Source organism: Manis pentadactyla, chromosome 9 (assembly GCF_030020395.1).
Source record: "Manis pentadactyla isolate mManPen7 chromosome 9, mManPen7.hap1, whole genome shotgun sequence".
In the NCBI taxonomy this organism is placed as follows: Eukaryota; Metazoa; Chordata; class Mammalia; order Pholidota; family Manidae; genus Manis; species Manis pentadactyla.
Genome location: NC_080027.1, coordinates 6,485,017 through 6,500,820, shown reverse-complemented (window position 1 = coordinate 6,500,820; position 15,804 = coordinate 6,485,017). Strand labels below are relative to the sequence as shown.

Genomic DNA, 15,804 nt, shown 5'->3' with positions numbered 1-15,804 from the left:
CAGGGATATTTTCCATTACCGCTGGGAGCCTTCAGGCTGTACAGAAGGACTGCCAGGCTAGGGAATCTGAGTGTGGCAGGGCTCCAATGATAAGAAGGGAGGATGCCTGAATGTTTGAACCTCAGAAGTCAACCAGCTATTTCTGCCTGTCCACCATATGCAAAGCTCTGGAATCACCCCTTCCAAATCAAAGTTCCACTTCACAACCAAATTATGCTCCATAAAAACAACCTTCCTGTCGTCACCATTCTGGGATATTCGGTCTCAGATTAGCTCCCCAGAATCAGTCCAGCATTAGAGGAGTGCAGGAACCCTGTGAAAGAAGCCTCGGAGGCCAGTGAGGATGGCAGAGGTTCTCAGAGCCAGGGAGAGGGGTCCCGGCCAGGAGACCGCCCCACCCAGACCCCTGCAGGTCTGGCAACACAGAGGAAGCCTTTCCTCAGGGACAGAGCCGGGAGCCAGCGGGAGGAAGGGTGAGTGTGACTTCCATCCATAACGCTCCACCTGCCTCTCCCTGTCCCCACACCCAGTTCTAGAGCCACGACGACAGTGGCATTAAGTCACACACACCAAGTCACTTATTATCCACCCAGCCACTTCAAAGAATGAGATTCCAGACTATTATTCACCCTGAAAAAAGAAGGGAATCCTGTCACTTGCCACAACACAGGTAACCCTGGAAGCCATGGCTGACTGAAATAAGCCAGTCACAAAGGACTAACACTGCACGATGCCACTGGAGTCAGAGTCACGAAAACAGAAGGCAGAATGGGGGCTGCCGGGGCTGCGGTTGGCTGGGGAGAAGGGCTGGGGAGTTGTTCAGTGGGTACAGTTTCAGTTTTGCGACATGACAACATTCTAGAGAGCTACGGCCCAACACTGTGAGCGCACTTACCACTGCTTACCATACACCTGCCAACAGCCCACCGCACATTCTAGAGCCAAAAGATCGGGGCCTCTGTCCTCTCCTCTCTCCCTGCTGCCTGGTCCCTGTCATTATCAGCCCTTGTCATTTCTTACATGTAACAATGAGTGTCTTCACAGCTTTCCTGTCCCCAGCATGGGCTTTTTAATCCCTTTCACACTGTTGCCATAAACAATCATCTTGAAACAGATTCAGTAATGTCAATCTTAGCAAAATCCTCAAGAGCTAGACAACAACCTTCAGAATAAAACTCCTGTACCGCTCTCCGGACTTATCTTCCACCACGTCCTCCTTTCCTGGAGCCGTGTGAAGCAGCTTGTGGGTCTCTGTGCCTTCATACTAGCTGTTTCCTCTTTTACACTGGCTAAGCCCTTCCTGCCCTTGGTGTTGTGTGCTCTGGAAGGTCTGTGCAGGCACCTGGCATGGCGCCAGCACCTATTCTCATTAGACAATTCTTTGAGTCCCCACCCCCGAGACTTGAAGCCCCAGGACGCAGGCCATGTTCCAGCACCTGGCACAGGGCAAGAACTCCATAAAGTCCAGGCAGCTCTAAAGTTCTGACAGCCCCACTGTGGCCCAAGCTGGCTTTCAGCCTCAGCCCCAAGGACCTAAGGGCCTTCCTGGAGTACCAGAAACATGTCAGCCTCAGGAGCCCGGCACCAATGTACAGGGCTCGCTCTCCTAAAAATGTGTCTGAACGTTTAGAAGTTGACAGTTTTCCTTAAAGGCAGCTACCAAAAGCCTTCTTCGCAAGTAGCAGGACATAAATACATACTTTGCTGGACAAATTTAGGGTCACAAGCTTCATAAAAAAAAACCTGAAGAACCCATTTAAAGCTGCTTAAGCTTCCTGTGTTTTCTTTGCTTTAGGGAATTCATGATTCTACACACACAGTATTTCCTCACTGTTCCGCTATGGACGGCCCCTCCCCTTCTGTGGCGGCACCCTCCCTACAGCCAGTGAACCACACTCCCAGTGTGCTGACCTCTACCCAGACTCGTAGCAGCTTCCACAGCATAGGGAGAGAGGCCCAACTATCAGAGGTACCACATGTTCCTGGCCTCGGGCCTGACCCTCAAAACCTCAAAGGGGACTCCAACGACAGAGTTTCAGCCCAACTGTTCCTTCGGGAGTCATCTCAGATGCTGCACTCGTTTGCCTAGTTTTAAAATTAGGCAGCAACACATAGCAACTAATTCGGAAGAAGAAGGCAACTTACGTTCATTCAAGTCCACCTCCATCTTGTCCTCCGTGTTGGCACTACTGGACTCAAACAAGTCCTGTTTGGCCCCATCTTCTTCTTCAGAGTCTGTACTCTCCTCGCTGTCCGTGCTCCCCGAACTAGGAACAAAGGAAAGAGCCGAAATATTTAACGCTGCACGTCAGCACTGACCATTCTGTCTACAGGGATATAGTATTTCAACTTGATTAATCTTCTCAAAGAATAACTTCTGATTGCAATGGTTTTCTCTATTGTTTCTGTTTTGCATTTCATTCCAGCCTTTGAAAGTGGAAGCTAAGGTCACTGATTTGAGATGTTTCTTCTCTTTTAATATAAGCAGTTAGTGCTAAAAATGGTTTAAGTACTGTATCCTTTAAATCCTCCAAATGCTGTGCTCTCATTTCTTATAATTCAAAATACTATGCAACTTACCCTTTGATATCTTCTTAACTCATGTTACTTAGTTTTTGCATATTTGGAGATTTTCTAGAAATCTTCCTATCACTGATGTCTGATTTAATTCCATTAGAGTCAGAGAACATACTCTGTGCTCTTGAAACCTTTGGAATTTATTGAGACTTGTTTTATGGCCCAAATTATAGTCTCTCCAGGTACAAACTTCATACAAGCATGCATATCCTGCTGTTACTAGGTGGAGTGCTTTATTAATGTCCAGCAGCTCAAGTTAGTTGACAGTATTATTTAAGTGTTCTCTATCTACTGATTTCTACCTAGTTTTACCAGTTTCTGAGAGAAGAGTGTTGAAATATCTGATCATAAATGTAATTGTCTACCTCTCTGTGCAGGTTTGTCAGTTTCTGCTCCATGTATTTTGAGGCTCTGTTACTAGGTATGCAGACATTTAGAACTGTTCTGTCCTCTTAATGAATTGACCCTTTATGACCTTTTCTTTATCCCTTTCCTTTGAAATAACACTTTAATATAATAAAGGCCCTCTATATTTTCTTTTAACCTGTTTTGTACCTTTATATTTAAATTATTTCTCACAGGCGGCATACGCATGACCTTATTTCTTACCAATCTGATAATCTCCGCATTCCAATTGGGGTTTTGTATCATTTATTTGATATTATTTAAGTGATTACTTAGGTTTAATACCAGCATCTTGGTATTAGTTTTCTGTTGTCCCAGCTGCCTTTTGTTTTTTAGATTTCTTTTTATGACTGAGTTTCCTCTGTTGACTTACTATCTGTAATTGTTTTGTTGGTGCTGCCTTACAGTTTATAGTACAAATCTTTAACTTACCATAGTCTATTCTTGCAAAAACTGGACACAAGTCAATGCCCCTCAGGAGGTAAGTAAATGAACAAATTGAGGTACATCCATTCAATGGGGTAACACTAGGCAACAAAAAGCAATGAACCACTAACACTTACACAACATGGATGACTCTCAAAATAATGCTGAGTGAAAGAAGCTACACAAAAATGTACACACTATGTGATTTTATTTCTATAACTCTAGAAAACACAAATAATTTAAAGGAACAGAAAGAAGATGGGGGGAAGGGATTACAAAAGAGCCTGAGGAAACTTGCAGGTGATGACCTTGACTGGGAGGATGGTTTCATGGACACATATATATGTCAAAACTTATGTTGTACAATTTAAGCAAATGCAGTTTATTATATGACAACTACACCTCAATGAGCTATTAAATAACTTAAAAAACTGCCTTCTCTAATCATCCCGTGTTTCCTCTGGGTATCAACTGTCATCTCCCCCAGGAGACTGTCCTGTCCCACCGCCATGCTAATGCTCTATGCTGCCTTGCCTACAGATGGCAGTGTCAGCAGGTACCACACTGCTGTTACGATGGGTGAGGACGGCCTACCTCCAGAGGATAAATGGTGGTAGGATATGGCCAACCAGTGAATTCAATCAACACAAGGACCAAAATTTCATAGCAATGGTAACAAAGAAGTTCGACTCAAGCTTTATCACTTAGAAAAATTAAAAATAAATAAACAAAAATCCACTATGAAGATACTTATCTCTTTATCTAGTCCTAGGTTGCAGCACTACCTTGGGATCACAAGGTAGATAAACCAACATGCAAAAGATGATGGAGTGGGAATAAAAGAAAGAAGCTGGGTTTGCTGACTTTAACAGGTCTGGACTGTGAGACAAATATACCTTTACTGGTTTAAGCCATGGTTAGGTCTTCTGCAACCTGAAGCAACAACAAGCATTCTTAAGAGATACAACGTGAGTGCCAGGGCATGCGACAATAGGTGAGGCTAGAACACTGTCCAGCAGGAGGAATGGAGGACTGGGAGACAGGGGAGTTTTACTTCTTATTGTATATTGTTTCCTTTCAATTGTATGCCATGTGAAAATATTACTACTAAAAATAAATGAAATAAAACAGAACTTCAGCTGATGTTCTCTCTTAACCGTGAAGATTCTGGTAATGAATACTCAGATAAGAAGGACTCCTTGTGTACAGAAGCGAAGTTATTTAGGCTGCTGTGACAGAGGGATTAAAAAACTTAGGGAGGGTTGTGGGGAGACTGGACCGATCCTGATGGGCATCAGTTGACATGACTCTGTCTCCCAAGTAGATGAACTTAGAAACGTTGCCCCTCCTTTCAGTCCTTTATAAGAAATAATACCTAACTCAGCAGCTGCTATGGTTAATGGAAGGAAACCCGTAAATATGCGAACAATCGTAGACCACCTGCCTCAGCCATCGTTGCCCATTCCAAAGAGGCTGCGTGGAGTAATGTCTGAGCACTTTCAGGCAGATGGCCCTGACTTGTGCACACATGTGTCACAATGTTGGCAAGAGTCCTGGCACCAGCTCACATCAACCAACAAGCGCATTCTGATTGTGACAAAGGCACTGTCTCTGGGTCCAACATACATGTTTGCAGAGGATACAGTCTATGTCTCCTAGTGATCATCTGCTTTATGGGTTGGACACTACTATTACCATAACAAATTCTCTCACCTGGATCGTCTTTGGGATTCTGGTGTAAATGCAATGTGCTTTTCCTCCCAGATATCTTCCTCATCAGAGCCACCATCATCAAACTGCTGTATTCTTTCTTTACAACATGCTTCAAACAAGGCAATATTTCCCTAAATAAAAATGAGAGAAAGAGAACAAATTTAAAAATCAAGTTATTTTCTCCAAAAGTTACCCATGTAGACTGCATTCTTTTGTTTCCTTTTAAAAACGGTGCCTATCACATACACCAAAATAAAATGTATGCATATAATGTCAGTTTCTGTTTAAGTAACAACAGAAAGGTCCCCCCTAAAGACTGGATTCAAAACTGACCTGCAGGAAGCCTACACTGTCCTCATGGAGCCACCATCATCTAGTAAAAGCACGTTAATGCCAGGAGCCTGCCTGCACCACCCGCCTGAGAGGCTCTTCCAGATCTGAACTAATGGGAAAGCGACCTGTATTTCCTCGGTTTTTACCTGTCCTGCTAAGCACTGATAAACATTAATAGCCCAAAAAGCAATTTCTACCTTATCACATTAGCAAATAAACCAGAGCTCTCTCATCATGCTAATTAACACAAAGACCTAAGACTATGCCCATTCAGACGGCATTAATCCCACTTTGCTGATACGGCTGGGTTGCTATTTGAAACCTGTCTAGTGATGAGAGGCTGGCTCTGATGTGGCCTTTGTTTCTCACCTGGTAACATAAAGCAGACACAAAAGGCAACAGGTTGGAGTTAAACTATAGTCTTTGAAGCTAAATGTCTCTGCTATAATTACAAGTCACCCTCGTTTTATCAGCCCTTTCACAATTTAAATCAGGGTTGCAAACTCAAATGCCCATAAGGGCCAGGCAGGTCATGTGGGGGGGTGAAGGCACACCAATCTCAGACGAAGTTTCCTAGAGCACAGAGGCCCCAGGGCACACGGCATCCACGTGCGTGCTGCTGACAAAACCCAGTTCGCACCTGTCCATCTCTCATATATTCTGTTGTTCATGACAGGAAATGCTAATACTCACACTTTCGTTTGTATTGAGAGTAAAGTTGATGTCTGATACCCGATCAAAAGAAACACTGTAAACAAAATATAAATGTAGGAATGATTAATTACCTATGACTCACAGAAATAGTATTCATGAAATATTTCACTACCATTTACAATCTACATAGAAGAACAAAACTAAACGAAAACCCCTGCTTTTATTAAATGATACCTCTACTCTTGGCATTGAGGAATTCATACAGGCCAAGGAGGCTGGGGTGGAAGAAGCCTTTTGAGACATAATAAACAAACCCCGGAAGCCTTCCCGTGAAGTATTTTTAATATCCATAGGTGCAACCATGGTTCAGAGGACTTAAAAAACCAAGAAAAAGGTTATCTGCAAAGAAGAAACATGTCAAAACATGGAAAGGTACAAAAGATGAAAAGCTGTCAGACACTGAGCTTTCTCTGGGGTTAGCCAACTGCATACACAAGATACAGCCCCAAAATCTTGTTATAATATGATATAATCAGGAAAGAAAGGGAAAGAATTCACAGCCTGTTAAACATGATTTTTCAGTACATGGGGCTATTGTAATTTTAAAACATCTGTTTTAATCAATCATTATTCCAAGTATAAATTTTAAAAATGTTGTGGATTCCTAACTAGTACAATTTACTGAATGTCCAGACAGGCAAATGCCGAGAAGCCACATGGGAGCCTGCAGCTCTGGTGTAAGCATTCCTGGGTATAGACACAAACACCGTGTGGAGCCCTTGCTCTTTTCAGATGTAAATGAGCCAACTCTTAGGGCAGCTGACAGACAGACAGCCTGTGACTGGCTCTGTTCATCATGAAGCCTCTAGTTCACTGTGCCAACACAGCATGCTGTATGGCACTATTAGAGCGCTGAAAGCCTTTCAGCATCTCACATGCCACACACTGCAACTTGTGACAGACAACAGCATCTACTGGGTGCAGTGAAATCACTAAAATGAGTGCCACTGGCCAGGACCCGTACAGATCTGGGTGATCCTGAGAACCATCCGGAGTGCGTGTGAGAACAGCTACCCACTGTTGCATCTGATATTCAAACTCTGCTCTCAGTGAGCCATAACAACCCTCTCTCATAAATACTTTACTTATAAATACCTCTCATTTCCCAAGGTCAGATGCTAGACCATTTGTTTTCAGTTCTCTGGATCACCCACACATCTTCTATCTGTTAATTTGGTACAGTACCATCAATTCCCACTTCTGTGCGTTTTACCCTGACTGCAGAATGAATTGGTGGTGTGCCTGCCTGGCTCTTGCAGAAAACCCTCTGCCTAACGGAGAGTCATGTAGACAAGAAAATACGCACGGTGGATCTGCTCCTGCCATGATACAACCCCACCGTGTGCTGTAAAAAGGAGACAAGCTTACGCCAAACGGTGCACTAAAGTAGGGATTAGCTATTTTAGATAATGCTATCTAACACTAAAACCTAAAAGGGTACAATGACTAGAGTTTCTAAAGAACTTTAATCTATATAAAAGTAAACCTCTGTGAAAGAAGTCAAGTTTCACAGCAATCCCTCTTTGTGAGAGTGACATTCTGCTACTTGAACTTCCGGTGCCTCAGTGCTGGACAGGCTCGAACTAAAGGAACACGGTGGAAGACAGGCTCCTCCCAGCTCATGAATGCGAATGAATTCAGGACAATCCAAGACAATCCCACAAGGTCGCTCAAGAACAGGAGGGTACAGTTACGGAAACAGAATAATATACTCACTTGCCAATGTCATCTTGATCTGCAAACTTCTCATCATTGAAGCCAAACTGGTCAATAAAATTGGACGTCATTTGTTGCATCTGATAATCAGAAAAGGCCTGGCAACCCCAGGACCAGTGACAGTGATATAATGATTCAATGACATTCTACATACTATTTGCCCATTTATGTTCCAGAAATCATCTTATATAAGCCATAGGGCTTAAAAAGGTGGTTGTTTTTCTAAAAAACATATCAAATAATTTCAGACAGTTTACACACAAAAAAGAAAACATTAGGAATTTGGTCTACAAGTTGTTCTAATGCACAAGTCATTGTAAGAAATGTTAAGTGACCACTTTGTCCTCTGTTGTAAGTTATCTTTAGAGAGAGGTTTGGGTTAAGTCTAGTTTGAAGAGGGAATCAAGTGACATATGACAGTCTGAAATTATTAAGGTGTATCAGTCACCTCTGGACACCACCAGCCTTATGCTAAGATCCAACAGGTGGTAACCGCCACCCTCCCTCCCTCAGCGCCCTCCACCCCCAATTCCACTACCCAACACAGCTCCAAAGGGAAGATGACTAGTATGCACATCGCAATCCTACCACAGAAAGTGTACAGGGACACTTGGTTTTCTTAAAAAATTATTTAAGTCTTCAAGTCTGGGCAAAGTATAAAAGTAACTTCTATTCTACCTACCTTAGAGAGAGGACAGAAAGTTTTAATACTGATCCAAAATCACTCTGAAAAGCTACAACTCTAAGATCCATGGGGGAGCCAGCTCTGTTTCCTGCACCATTCCTAGAGAGCACTGGGGTTTTCTTAGGTGAGAAATGGGGGAATGTTAAAGCAGACTCCACAAAAATGTTGCTATTCTAATTTAAAACAACAAGCAAGCCCAGGGGATCAGGTGAAATCAGCAGATGTGCTCTATGTCAGCAACCAGGAGTCAAGGACATATGAAAATAAGCAAGTGGACGTCTCATTCTACCCCAAACAATAAATACAGAGACAAACAACAACGTGCATGCTACCAAGTGGACAGAGCTGTGTGCGAATGAAAAAGCTCCTTCCTGTAGCAAAGCCCCACAGAAGGGGCATGAGCAGCAGCTGGTGGCTGAACTAGAGGCACTGTGCTTGAGGCCACTTGCTTGGGAGGGAGGCAGCTATAATGGACTTAAACCAACTTCTCCTTGGTTCTCCACCTGAGCAGAGCCCACCGATTCCACACTGCAGAAATGCCTCTACCATTAATTTCTGATTACTCATCATAGTGGCAGGGAATTATGGCATAATAATCCAAACTGTGGATAATTTAAAAATAAACCTTATATTTGGCTTTGGAAGGCATCTTTTCCTTAGGTCTGAAAAAAGTTGTATCTAGTTTATTGAGAACGTGAAATGTCACTTTTCTCTAACTCAAGCTACCCGCCGCTGCTCTGCTCACTCTCAGTGTCCCCTTTCCTGCCCACAGACTTTACTACCATGAGCACATGGGCCCAGCCCCGCAGGAGCGTGTTCGGTAAGGCACACCAAGGCTGAGCCTGGGAGTCCGGCTGAAAACAGAAGAAGGGCAGGGACAAGTTCTGGGAAGCTGGGCCGAGTTTTGACATATGAATGGAAAATATGAAATGCAGCATTCATATTCATTGAAACAAAAAGAAAGACACCAACTCCTCTGGATGGTAAAGTAAAACAGATCCTTGGTAACTTTCAAAGATGTGGTAAAGAATTATGAAGTCATTCCTCTGAGCAAACAACACAAGCCGAGCTCTGAGTGTATTTACACATTAGAATTTTGGTGACTCAAGGGTTAAGGGCCTTCCCAATTGTTTTGTTTGATTCTTTTCTTTTAATTTTTTGCACCTCCAGAGGTCATATTATTAGTCTTTTGGATGTAAAAGGAAAGAAATGTAAAAGTGGTCCTTTAAATGCTTCATAAACAGAATGCAAATACTAATAATGTATGTGAACACATATACATATATACAGACAGACATACACAGATATGCAAACATATGTATACACATATTCGCATCACCTATCTAGGGAGATAAATGTTTTACTGTGTTTCACAGATACTGTGTTTTTTTACAAATTGAAGGTATCTTGCTCGTTGAGCCAAGCTTATCAACGCCATTTTCCCAACAGCACTTGCTCACTGTGTGTTTCTGTGTCATAGTTTGGAAAATTATTTTTAATAATATATCTGTTACAGTATCTGTGATGACTGATTATGACTCACTGAAAGCTTGGATGATGGTTAGCATTTTATCAATAAAGTATTTTTAAGTTAAGGTAGGCACATTACTTATTTAGACATAGTGCTATTGCATACTTAATAGACTACAGTACAGTGTAAACATAACTTTTATATCATTTGATTGATTTACTGCAATGCTCACTTTACTGCAGTGGTCTGGAACTGAACCCGCGGTATCTCTTGAGGTGCACCTGTGTAGCAACTGACAGACACCAGCAACCTCTGGGTAGTAGTGTAGTGGAAAAAGAAAGCCAACAAATGCAAGTCCTCAGTAGTACCATTATAGCTCTGACTCCTCTAAGTCTGTTACAGCTTTTGGGAAGACACAAACTAGCAATGAATTTCAGGTTTCAAATATGATTTTTACTAATAAAGCTATCAAGACTTACTACACCCATGTAATAAGTGAAGATTTACTGTATTCTATTTAATGCTTTATAAAAAATGCTTTGGACTCTTGAGAAATCCAAATATGGAAAGCACCATATGGCTGTGTAATTAATAGAAACATTTAATTATAAAACAAAAACCCACACTTCCCAGAACTGTCTGTCATCCTGGCCAAAGCCAGCGACTGTTTAAGTCACTGAGAAGTTAGCCCACCATTTTATTAGAACAATCTTTTCGGTGGGGCCACCTGGGCAATGGACACTCCTAGTCCACTTCCCCTGTCCTGCCTGCAAGCAAGCCTGTTTGGAAGTGGGGTGGGAGGCAGTCAGATCAGTGCCAGGGAGCCCGTATGTGGCAATCAGCCCTAACTCTCCAGACACAGTAAGATGAGTCAGACATCACAAGTGAGGAAACCAGGAAGGGTGGGTGGCTACAAAATCCGGGCTGTAAGGCACTCCCCGAGCCAAATATGGCCCCACGGGGACATGGTCAGGCAAGCCTGTTAAACAACCTGCCCTAAGTTCTCTACGAGACCTAACTTCAAATGTGAATGAGAACTTGAAGTTGACATATACCAACTAATATTCTAATTATGATGGAACCATCATGAAATTCTTAAATAACCTAGACTTGTATTCTCAAAAAAAAAAAAAATGCTTTGGAGCATCTTATTTTCAAAATGATCCATGTCTGGTTTATAGTTTAAACATGCAGAGAAAAATTTATCAGAAGCTTGTTAATCAGAAAAGAATTACTCTTCCTACTATTACAGAGTTACATAAAGTGGGTAAAATCCACATGGCTAGGAGCCTGGTTGAAGTCTAAAATTTTAGTGAGGCAGTTTTGTGACTGGAAAGAAGTAAGGGGATCCTCTTTCCAGATACCTAAGTTTAACTACTCATCGGTCAAGCCAATAACCTAAAGTTCTAGGTTTATTAGCTTATTTACAAATAGATGTTTAGGGCAGTCTTTATCTTAGAGCTATAGGTACAAAATCACCTTGATACTTTACATTTTACACCATCGAGCTTCATTCTGGGGTGGAGCACTGGGTGGCACTGGGGTTCATAACAGGTTGAGTGGACTATTTCAATACCCTATAGGTGCTTCAGTGGAGAAAAGTGTCAAAGTGCTTCCTGGGGCAATACCAGAGAACCCTGGAATCAAGAAAGGATTGATGGAGGCCTGGGAGCTTACAATGAGCCGGGTGGGCATCCTGAGTGGCTAGTGCTGCTGGAACAGCAAGCCAAGATGGGGGGTGGGGGTGGCAGTGAGGGGCTGCCGCCCTCTGTAAGAAGGCCCTGCTGCTCAACAGCTCCCCCTGTGGGCTGACTGCTCCCCACCCCTAACCTGGGGAGGCTGGCTGGGAAAGAGTAGCAGCATCAAAAGAGAAGCCAGCCAAGTGCTCAAATGCTCCTTCAGCCCTATGCTGGAAATGTGAATGTTAAACTCCCTTAGTATCAAAACCAAGCAACAGCTTAGCTCAACCTATACCAGAGTATGACAGTCTACCTGGATGTCAAAAGACAGGGCCAGCAAAACCAGCAGACGCTGTATCCTGGCTCTAGTAAAAGATAAGGCTTAAATATTGAGAAAAAAGAAGCCAAGCAACATTTAGTGCAGGTGGGAAGGTGACGACATTAATTATATTGCCACACCAGAGCAACTGATACGTCAAGACATGGTCCTGACTAAGTGTTTGAGATGCTTATTACTAAACAATTCAGTTCATTCAAGTCTGAAAATTTACCCAACTCATCAATGTTATCAAGTACGAAACATTTCCTGACATATAATCAATAGAAATCTTCCTCTCATGTACCCAACACTCCTGTATTAAGTCTTTTGCCTAACAAGTAACCCCAAATCTCATCCTAATGCATAACCTGACTCCAAAGCTAATTCATAAATGGTAACTAGACTAAGCATTTAAAATAAAGACAAAAGGCAAAGCTTTAGGTATGACTCACTTGCTGTAAAGAAGAATCCTGTGAGAAACCCGTTTCTTTAAAGTCAATTTCATCATCACTGGATGAATGAATATGGCAGGTTGTAACCTATATGCATAGAAATGTAAAAAACTATTTAACAGAAAAGTTTTGGACATTTGTATCAGCATTTTTATGGAAAAACACATTTAGTTTTTCTCTCAATGTGTAACAGCGTCAAGAACAAAAATATGTTTAACAGTTAAGTTGTAAAACCCACCCAATAATTCAAGGGTGCACTTCACTCTCAACAAGACGGGCTGGCTCCTTGTCCTTCTGCTGGCCACTTGTGGTATTTTCATTAAAAATATCACCAGAGAACAGGTAAGAAAAGAGCTTTTTTTACGTGATTTTGATCATTATTCCCAATTAAATGTTTCCAAAGGGAAGGCAGAAGTAACAGCCCAGACAAAACAGAAAAATTATGTGTATGTGCCAAGCACGAAGGGTAAAACTGTAATCCCAGGGGTCACTGATCAGCCCCCAGAAAGGTCACGTTTAAGTATAACCATTTCGCTTCCAATTCTTGCATTTCCTGCCCACTCTATGACACACACTGTACACAAGCGCTAGATATTACTTGAGTCAACAGTCCCTGCTCATAAGACCTAAAATCTTCTGCCCCTTAAAATGCATGCCCTGCTCTCAGAACTTACAACCGACTTCCATTAACTAAGGAAAAATACAAACATGAACTGCTTGCCAATTCATGGTAAGTGATTTTTATTAATTCATAAATGACACACAATATTAGTGGGAAATGTATTAACAATTCGAAATGAAAATATACATATGACTATGTACAGCACTGGTAACAAGAATGGCTACACAGCAAGTTATAAACAGGAACGGCCTGTAAGAGTCTAGAAAAAGCACTATACCTGTAAGGGTGGCTGACACTATTTTCTGAGTTAACCATCCTGTACTTAGTGTAGAAGTGTTCTGGGCACAGAGCACTTTCAAGGCGGAATCATGGGGCCACCACTTATCAACCCAGAAGCTGTGCCTAACAGCCTAGAGTTACAGCCACTGGCCGGGTCTGCTTTGTGATATTGACACACTTGTTCAAGAAGCCCAAAGTAGAACCCAAACAGGTCTGTATGTGGTATGGCTTATGAAATTGTGAATAAAATCAATCTCTTTTCCCTTTGTCTGATCATCTTTGGTAAAGGAACCAAGTTCAACTGAATAACCCACTACTTCCCATTAATTCCTGCTCTGCAGTCAAACTCTCATTTTGAATCTGCCTGATAAAATCAAAGGCAGAATTTGCAATCAGTGAAGGGAACCTGCTTGTAACATTGGTGCTTTACTGAGTTAGTGGGAAGAGATGTGGAGAGTGGGATGTTCCTGGAGAGCCAAGCCAGAACGCAGAAGGGGGGCGGGAGAACACTGCTCAGTCACGGCGGCAGCCACCTTACAGGGTGACTACAGTCAAGAGCAAGCCGAACAGGTCTCCAGCAGTGGATCCAGAGGAGCACTGAGCTACTTGGGGGGCAAGCTGGTGCAAGAATCACCCAAAACCAGTGTGTATTTTAGGAGTGCAACCCATGGTAAGCCACTGAACCAGACAATTCAAAGAGTAAACCAGGTGAACTAAATAAGAGAAGAGTTGGCTGCTCCCAGCATGTCTTCTTGTTGTCTAAGTTCAAATGGAATACAATGCATCCTCACTCATACTTTTTACCTTTTGCTACAAAGTAAGATTTTTATCAGTTTACTAACTAAAGATGAGAAAGAAACTAGCTTTTATTGAGCAACTACTAGTGCCAGACATCATGACCCCTTTACATATTCTCCTTAATGTGTATTCTCAAAGCAATTCTAGGAAGTATTTAAAATAATTTTTTCTCCAAAAAGAAACTGTTTTAGAAAGTTGTTAATAGTACAATGTATGCATGCTCTGCAGGCATGTTATTAACAGCTGTGATTCTGATTCCACCCACACCATATAGGGTCTGAATCATTATTGAGAATATGAGCTAAAGAGACAATGTGATCCCTACTAGGGGCTCAGTGGAAGCCCACTAGTTCACCACACAGATGCAGCCACCAGAGTCCTTGATCTAAACTTCCAAACACACCCCTTCTGAGGTGTCACCATCTAGTAAATGCCACTTTCATTCTTCTTCCTCAGCTAAAATCTTAAGACGTCTTGTTTCTTCTGTCCCTCTGACATCTGTCCACTCTACTGTCAAGATGTGACTTTAAATCCCATCACTTCTCATCCAGTCTATCACCACCTCCCTGGCACAAGCCTGGAGTCTCTCTCATCTGGTTAGTGCTCCATTAGGCATCTAACCAGCTTCCCTGCTCCCACCTCTTGCCCTGCCCTACTACAGTCTATTCTTAATCCAGCAGCCACAGTGATCTTTTAAAATACACATCAAACTATGTCACTTTTCAGTTCCAATCTAATGGCTTTCATCTCACTAAGAGCATAACTCAAGGGGCTTGTGTGGACCGAAAGCCCTGTGAGGCCTGGCCTGCAGAGCCTCTCAGACCTCAAGTCCGTTCTCTCCCCAGCCGGCTCTGGGACGGCTGCTCTGGATGCCGTGCCGACCTCTGCGCACACCAGCCATGACGCCGTCTCGGGTCTGTGCACCACTCTTCCTCATGTCCCTAAAGCTTCTACACAATGTGCTCACGGAGCTCCGTCTCAGTGAGAAGACTGCCCGATGTAAGTTGCACATCTGCCCCCAAAGCTCTGACTCCCTCCTTTCCCCAGAGGTCACCAATCCTTTGGTTTCCCCACCTCCACTGAGGCAGGAATTCTTGCCAGTCCTGTTTAGTACAATGTCCTCAGTGTCTGGTACATAGCAGCCACTCAAATATTCATTCAATTAATGAATACTAATAAATTACTACATGAGAACATAGCACCTCAGCTTTGACAAAAGTAACAAGTATACAGGAACACACTTGCCAAGCTAGATAGTATACATAATGCTGCAGTGAAAAAAAGTTTTTGAGAGGTTATCTTTTTTCATAATAAAACTGCTGTTTATTAAAGGGAAAAGTATGTGTTTCACCTTGGCTGACTGGGTTGCTAAGGAAAATCATAAGCATGACTTGACTGCTAATCTCTGAGTGAAATACGGAAGTGACCCCTCTTATTCCTTCCTCTGGTGTGTGTGGTCCCACTCTGGGCCCCCGGCACCCACAGGAGCCAGAGCTGCTTAGGAACACCAACTCTCGAGAGCCTCCACCCCAACCCGCTAGCTCTCTAGGCAATCCATACATGCACATTTACTATCTGGAGGCCTCTATGAACTCCTCTCACCCACAACGAGAGA

The 15,804-nt window shown here is 42.7% G+C and overlaps 1 protein-coding gene across 16 annotated transcripts in view; it reads right to left on the bottom strand.

The window, feature by feature from the left end:
* The window catches only part of PPP6R3 (protein phosphatase 6 regulatory subunit 3), a 150,147-nt gene that overhangs the window by 21,915 nt on the left and 112,428 nt on the right, over positions 1–15,804 (bottom strand). For 6 of the 16 annotated variants that reach the window (XM_057506682.1, XM_057506673.1, XM_057506675.1 and 3 more), the window contains 5 exons: positions 12,491–12,577; positions 7,885–7,982; positions 6,148–6,202; positions 5,122–5,252; positions 2,146–2,267 (listed from right to left, as the gene is read on the bottom strand). In XM_057506682.1, the coding sequence (XP_057362665.1) occupies positions 2,146–2,267; positions 5,122–5,252; positions 6,148–6,202; positions 7,885–7,982; positions 12,491–12,577 (493 nt within the window). The remainder of the gene's footprint in view (positions 1–2,145; positions 2,268–5,121; positions 5,253–6,147; positions 6,203–7,884; positions 7,983–12,490; positions 12,578–15,804) is intronic. The other 10 variants (XM_057506674.1, XM_036875997.2, XM_057506676.1 and 7 more) reach the window with 5 other exon arrangements.